The sequence below is a fragment of the Rhinolophus ferrumequinum genome, chromosome 18 (assembly GCF_004115265.2).
Source record: "Rhinolophus ferrumequinum isolate MPI-CBG mRhiFer1 chromosome 18, mRhiFer1_v1.p, whole genome shotgun sequence".
Taxonomy (NCBI): Eukaryota; Metazoa; Chordata; class Mammalia; order Chiroptera; family Rhinolophidae; genus Rhinolophus; species Rhinolophus ferrumequinum.
Genome location: NC_046301.1, coordinates 58,736,716 through 58,743,774, shown reverse-complemented (window position 1 = coordinate 58,743,774; position 7,059 = coordinate 58,736,716). Strand labels below are relative to the sequence as shown.

The window sequence follows — 7,059 nt, the reverse complement described above, 5'->3', positions numbered from 1 at the left end:
GGTGTGGGAGTAGCTTTCATTCCACCTGTTGCTTCTAGACAAAGTGTAGACAGGAAATGGCTCACCCTCCACCCCCCAGGGTCTGACTCTGGCTCTGAATATGGGTCCAGTCATTGGATAACAGTGCTCCCAACCCAGTGGTTCCTTCCATGGGGTCAACTCCATCACTGCCCCTTTGGAAGAAGGCAGCATGGCGTGGGGTTTGGGAGCTGTGGATAAGACTGACCAGGATATGAATCCCAGCTCCATTTCAAATCCACTGTGATTGGGTTGGTGCCTGCCCCTCTCTGAGCCTCAGCTTCTTCATCTGTAAATTGGGCTGATGACATCCATCTCAAGAGAGCTGGCTCCTGTTAAGACACTCAATGGTGGTCACAGTATTATCAAGAATAACAACTATTATCAATGTTATTCTTAGACGCTGTGTTATCTTGGACTAACACCAACACCTTTCTGGGCCCCACTCCTCCCCACTGGACTGTCACATGATGGAATGAGAACACATCAGCTCTCCAGGCGCCCGCCAGCCCCAGGGAGGGGATGGGATGGACAGGGGCATGACAAAGACACCACCACCAGCCGGGGTCGGACGATCTTCCTTTAATACAAAGTCGATATATCTACATACACAGAGGTGAGAAAACCACCCAGCTGCTTCCGTTTGAATAAACAGTGTTGAGAGCAACGGCAGATCTGCTCTTGTACAAAGAGAAAAACTCATTTGCTTGGGGGTGGGGGATCCCATCCTTTCTGCTTTTGCCCCCAAACCGCCCCATAGTCCCAGGGGGAAAGGCTCCCTGAACCAGGGCAGCACACACCGCCCTTTCCCCGAAGAGGTGGCATCTCCTGTTTTGTTCATTCTTCCTCCTTGGGGGCAAGTGACAGGGGCTCAGGCTGCAGGGCAGGCCCACCCTGATAAGTTCGATCCCGATGCTGGTGGGCCCGAGCCCCCCAATGCCCCACCCTCAGAACTGTCCTTGATATGTCTGAGAATTAAAAAAGAAAGAAAGAAAGAAAAGAAATCAGGAGCAAAAGGACGTCCTATGCTTGAGTGAGGCACACCTTCCAATGGTAGGAAAAGAAAAAAGCCACAGGGGACAGCCGTCGGCCGCTTGCGGACATAGTCATCACACAAGAACGTTTGCTACGGTGAAAAAACAGACTGAACAGAACAGGAAGAAGCAACGCTTTTCTTTTTAAATTCATTGACTGGCAAGTTTTTTTTTTTTCTTTCTGTTTCTTCTTTTAAAAAAATGGAAAAAAAAATACGCTATTTAAAAAAAGGAAATGTCACTGGATACAGTTACACAGAGTCTGAAAAGAAAGCTGAATTCTGAACCCCCCAGCCTAGGCCCTCTGGGCCAGAAGGCTCTCTGGGGGCACGAGGGGTCACAGCCCCCACCCTCCTCTGGTTCTGGGGAGAACCCCTGTTTGTTCGCCATCCCCCCACCCCCCCACCCCGGAATCTCGTTTTGGAATCAGAAGGAAATGAGGAATGTGGCAAGTATTTGAAGGCGGTGGCCGGTGCCAGGGAGGTTGCTGGGGGCCGCATGGGGGGCTCGAGGGGCCGCGCTGTTCCCAGAGACCGTGCAGAAATGCAGCTGCTGGGGGTCCAAGGCCTCCCGGGGCCCAGGCAGAGGCCTCCGGGACCGGTGGAGTCGGGCCGGGGGCGACCATGGCTTTACGTTGCATAGTGGTCAAAGCTTCCAAGGTATTCCAGAGCTGCCTGGTAACAGAACTGGTACTCGTCCTGTGGGAGGGCAGGGGAGGGGAGAGGAATGGGGGTTCCGTCAGTGCCAGTCCTGGTCTGACGTGTCCCAGGGCGCCCCCAGCGGCAGGCACGAGCCTCAGCCTGGTATGTATGTCCCTTGCATGAGCTGACTGTCCACGGCAAATGCCCTCTCCTCTCTGCCAGCAGGTCATACACATCTTTTAGGACATGGCTGCTCAGCCGTCCCCTCCACCTGCCATATGCCCCCTCCAGGCTAGGACTCTGATGCCAGAAGGCTATCTCTCAGGAGACAGGCGAGTTTGAGGACATTGTTAAAATGCCCAACGTGAGTCTGATCGCAGAGAAGACCTTCCGTACATGGGGCCTCACTTCTCCCATCTGGGGAGCAGTGGGGACTTCAGAATCTGTGGCCTGTGCCAGGGTCACGGCTGAGCTGTGAATTCACTGACTTAGGGACTGGAAAGGACCCATCTCTGTCCGTTCCACGGGACACGTCTCGGCTCTGGACTTCAATCTATTCTTGTGTCAGGAGTTGACTAATCCACCTTCCAGCCCAAAGCAGGAAGTGAAGACCACCCACCCACAACAAGCCAACGTCATACAGGAGGAAACGGAGGCTCCAGCGGCAGAGGCGTGAGGCCAGGCCACCTCCCCGGCGCCCTCCTCACCTCCGTCTGCACCATGGCTGGCCTCTGGGTCCGCAGCATTTTCACCGTCTGGAAGATGTCCACCACGCCTTCGTACCGCATCCGCTCCAGGACGATGCTGAGCGTAATGAAGACGCCGGTTCTGCCCACACCGGCGCTGGGGGGACAGAGACGGCAGCTCAGGGGCAGGGCCGCTGGAGCCCGTGCTTCCGCAGGCACAAAAATAGCCCAACCTTAGGCATTGCCTAAGGTTGACGGCTGGCCCTCTTAGACCTCAGTTTCCTCAGCCGGAAAATGGGCTGGGGTTTGGGGAGCAGCTCACCTGCAGTGGACAGAGATGGGGCCGTCCTGGCCGAACTGCTCCTTGGTCTTGTGCACTTGGCCGATGAAGTCGATGAAGCCCTCCCCTGACTTTGGCACACCCTGTTCCGGCCAGTCTGTGAACTGGAACTGCCGGACAGTCCGGGACTGGCCATCCTGGAAAGGAGAGGAGCCTGGTCTTACTATTGAAGTCGCTGGTGCTCACGGCTCTTTTCCATCCCCGCCGACCTCCACTCCCGTCCTCCTTCACCAGCCAGCGGCACCCTGCACCCTTCTCATCCTCAGCCCCATTTTCCGCCACCCACCCTAACGACTCAGTGTCCTTCACCCTCTGCTGGCACCGTCTTTCACTGACATGCTTGTCTCATTGCCAACACCACCCTCCTCTGCCATCTTCTATTGTCACCATCCGACGACACCATCATTTTTATTAAATTTATTAAGGTGATATTGGTTAAAAACATCACATAACTTTCAAGTTATGTGATGTTTCGTTTCTGTAATACATCACCTGTAGACTGCATGTGTGCTCACCGCCCAAAGTCAAGTCTCCTTCCATCACCATGTATTTATCCCCTTTCCCCCTGGTAACCACCATACGTTGTCGGTGTCTATGAGTTTTTTGTTTGCAATAACACCATCTCATGTGGCTACTGTCCACCCCCCACCTCTCCAATCCCAGCCAGTACAACCAGTGACATCCCACACCAACACTCTGCCACCCTGCACCGTCCCACAGTGCGAGCAACAGCTGCCCTTCTCAGTCCCGTTCTCCACCCCACGATGCTCCGCCAGCCTCACTCTGCACCCACCCAATGGCGCAGCTTCTACCAGACGCCCCTGGTAACTCATCACCTCCTACCAGCATCTTTTATCCTTTACCATCCACTAGTGATCTTCCACCATCCACTGCTGGACATCACCTCTGTTCCTCATCACCACCCTCCCACACCCCCTCCCAGCATCCACCAGGACACCCCCGCTGATCTGTGGTTTGGCTCCTTCACCCATCATCTGCCTTTTCCCAATCACATTCTCCACAGCAAAATGGTGCCATCAGTGATGCCCTCACCCTGCAGTTGTCCATCCTCCACCACCTAACACGTCCTTTCTCGAATCCCATCCAACACCCTCCGTGTTTACACCCTCCACCACCGTCCAGCAGCACAGTGTTCCCCTGGTTCTCCAGTCCCACACTCCACCCATGCAATGGCACCATCTTGAATCACCCAACGCTAGGACTAGCGATCAGGGCTTCGCCAGCCCCTGGCAACATCTTGACTGCCTTTCCCCCATCATCCTATCCCTGCGTGCTCCAGTCCCCTCTTCTGCCACTAACTTTAACCCTCTGTCACCCAACAGAACCAACTTCCACCGTCAGTCTTCATCCATTGCCACCTAATACCTGCCCTTCTCCTACCACACACAGCGCCATCCTCCACTGAGTCTTCACCAGCCAACACGTCTACTCTCCCTGCTCATCTCGCCCCACCCCGCGGTGCCAGCTCCCATCACCCTTTTCCATTCCACAGCTCGTTCCCACCACCCAGCACCATCTATCCCGCAGCTCTCCCCTCCCCAGCCTTCAGCCTCTAACTCTGTCCTCCACAGGGTGTAGCTTCCCGGGAACACCCCACGCACTCCCTTTGTTCTTAACCCCCCCGGGCCATGTTCCTAGTGAGAGGTGTAACACACGCCCCCATGGGGATATTTCTGGGTCAGCACCTGGCCCCTACGCCACCCACTTGGTGTAGGAGTGATGGGTCAACTGGTCAACTCCCTCTTTTTCCTCCCAATCCCCTACTCTTAGTCCTCCCCCTGGCCTTTGCTTCTACCCCCAACTAGAGAAGCCCTCTCAAGACGGCTGGGGAACACCGAGCCCGACCTTGGTGCCAGCCTCTCCTGCCAATCCATCCAGTACTCACCCGGGCATCTGTGACCTTGAACTCCCGCAGGATGTACTGAGGCATGTTGTATTCTGCCATCGGATCCACCACGAAGTACTGGTAGCGGGCGGAGCGCTCCGCCGGCCAGTACTGGTGACATTTTTCCTGTGGAGGGGATGGCGGCTGTGGTCAGCACCGTCCAGGTCCCCGCTGGCCCCGCCCGCCCCCGCCACGGCCCCCAGCATACCCTGCCCATCTCCCGCAGCTTGGTCAGCATCACCACAATTGTCGAGTTGTTCTCCCACAGCATCCGCCAGAAGTCCTCCGTGGTTTCTGCCAGGGGCCCCTGTGTTGCGATGTAGGCCTTCTGTTGCCTGTGGGGTGGGTGGGGGAGGCAGGGCTGACTGGGAGGCCCCGGCCTGGAACTGGCCTGATGCCCCCAACGGGCCAGGAGCAGAGCAGGATCCACGGCAGCTGTACATACCTGCCATACCCCTGCCTCCCGGGACCGACGAGCAGTGGACTATCTCCCTCGCCACCTTACTCAGCCCCCACCCCAAATCCCATTTTGCACGTGGGGAAACCGTTGGCCTCAGGGGATATTCCAGCTCTTCGAGGAAGCTGCAGACTGTTCGCTGACCTCTCCTGCCTTCCTGCTCTACCTCCCTCAAGTGCCAGTCAACTCGCAGGTCAAGTTCTTGCTCAGCCCTGGGCCTTTGCACAGGAGGGCACCTGCTGCCCGCACAGCCTCCCTGGCCAGGTGCCTCGACCTCAGCAGTACTGACATTCAAAGCTGGGTGAGTCTGTGTGACGGGGCACTGTTCTGGGCACTGCAGGGTTTTCAGCAAATCCCTGGCCTCCCCCTACTCGACACGCGCAGTAGCCATCTTCCCCTACTTACGTCATGACAATCACAAATGTCCCCAGTCATTGTCAAATTCCCCCTGGGGGGCAGAACTGCCCAGATTGAGAACCACTAATGTGGGAAGCTGGAACCATGCTATGGACAGCAGCCATCAGTTAAATACACCTTAAAAGATTCCCTCTCTAGCTGTGACTGCACGAGACTGGCAATGTCTCCCAGCAAGAATGGAGGCCCCTTGGGGGCAAGGCTGGGACCCTAGCATTGCCGGGCAAAGGTGAAGTACCTGTAGCCATCGATGAAGCTGGCATTGATGTAGTCGGAGCCCTCCACGCCGCGGATGGGCTGCAGGCAGACCCGCGTGCTCTCGTACGGCATGATGTTTACCAGGCGGTTCTTGAACTTGTTACAAGGCAGATTGGCACTGATGAAGCGGGATGTGTGGGCTTTGGAGTTGGCCAGCCGCTGCGGGGACGAGGAGGTAAGGGCCCCATGAGGGCAGCCTCCAGTCAGAGCGGTAGTGGTGGAATGGTAGGTGGGGGAACACCACCCCCAAACTCTGGTGCCTATCGCCGGGGCGACTCCAGTCTCCAGCTCCTCGGCCCACCCCCCACCCTCCCCACAGCAGCCAGCACACCGCCTCCTACCTTGAACTCGAGTTCCATGCCGGTGACGTGCTCGCCGGGCTCCACCTGCGCCAGCTTCTGGATATAGGCGTAGAGGCTGCGGGCCGGCACCTCCGTGTTGCCGCAGCCCACGGCCTCCAGCAGGGCCTCGTGGATGAAGCTGTACTGGTCCTCCGTCTGCACCATGTAGTTGCGCTGGGATCGCATAAGGGTCACGTGGCCGTACACGTCTACCGTCTTCTCTGGCTTGATCCGCTCCAGCATGGCATCGATGACGATGAAGCAGCCGGTGCGGCCCACGCCAGCGCTGCGGGGATGGGCGTGGCGATCAGGGCCCCTGGGGGGGGTGGGCGGGGCGTGGAGGGGCGCTGGGCGGAGCGCAGGGACCGGCGTACCTGCAGTGCACCACGATGGGGCCGGCATCCGGCGGGTTGCAGGTCTTGACTCTCCGCAGAAAAGCCAGGAATGGCGTTGGATACTCAGGCACCCCGTGGTCCGGCCACGCCGTGAACTGGAACTGGCGGACCTCACGTTTCTCACTGGAGCCATTCTGGGGGCCACAGAACACCGCCTGTCACCACAGCCCCACCACTCACATGCAGAGGACACCCAATCACACCTCCGGCCCTGAGTGTATGTATGACTCGGGTGTCCAGCTGACCCCTGCACACAGAGCGGTCTCCACATGAAAGTTTCATGTCCTCCTCACAATGTGGCCAACCCTGTGCCCCGACTTGCTCCCCAAACCCACTCCCCCATCTCAGCTGACGGTGGCGCTGACGTTCCAGGCGCTCTGCTGAGAACTTAAACGTCACCCTCAACTGGACTCCCCGCCCCTACATCGAAACATCAGCCAAAACTGCCAGCTCTGCCTCCAAAGTCCATCCACTTCATGGTGGCCACCTTGGTCCAGCCCCAATGTTGCTGATCCAGACCAGAGCAGTCACCCCTGCCCGGGTCCCACCTGTCTTCTCTCGCTTCCCCT

The 7,059-nt window shown here is 57.5% G+C and overlaps 1 protein-coding gene across 16 annotated transcripts in view; it reads right to left on the bottom strand.

The window, feature by feature from the left end:
• Nucleotides 1–584: 584 nt before the first annotated feature.
• PTPRS (protein tyrosine phosphatase receptor type S) overlaps nucleotides 585–7,059 on the bottom strand; it is a 100,196-nt gene continuing 93,721 nt past the window's right edge. For 14 of the 16 annotated variants that reach the window (XM_033135109.1, XM_033135115.1, XM_033135113.1 and 11 more), the window contains 8 exons: nucleotides 6,470–6,624; nucleotides 6,096–6,381; nucleotides 5,735–5,913; nucleotides 4,834–4,960; nucleotides 4,626–4,751; nucleotides 2,702–2,856; nucleotides 2,401–2,536; nucleotides 585–1,750 (listed from right to left, as the gene is read on the bottom strand). In XM_033135109.1, the coding sequence (XP_032991000.1) occupies nucleotides 1,682–1,750; nucleotides 2,401–2,536; nucleotides 2,702–2,856; nucleotides 4,626–4,751; nucleotides 4,834–4,960; nucleotides 5,735–5,913; nucleotides 6,096–6,381; nucleotides 6,470–6,624 (1,233 nt within the window). In that variant the 3' untranslated portion in view covers nucleotides 585–1,681. The remainder of the gene's footprint in view (nucleotides 1,751–2,400; nucleotides 2,537–2,701; nucleotides 2,857–4,625; nucleotides 4,752–4,833; nucleotides 4,961–5,734; nucleotides 5,914–6,095; nucleotides 6,382–6,469; nucleotides 6,625–7,059) is intronic. The other 2 variants (XM_033135110.1, XM_033135125.1) reach the window with 2 other exon arrangements.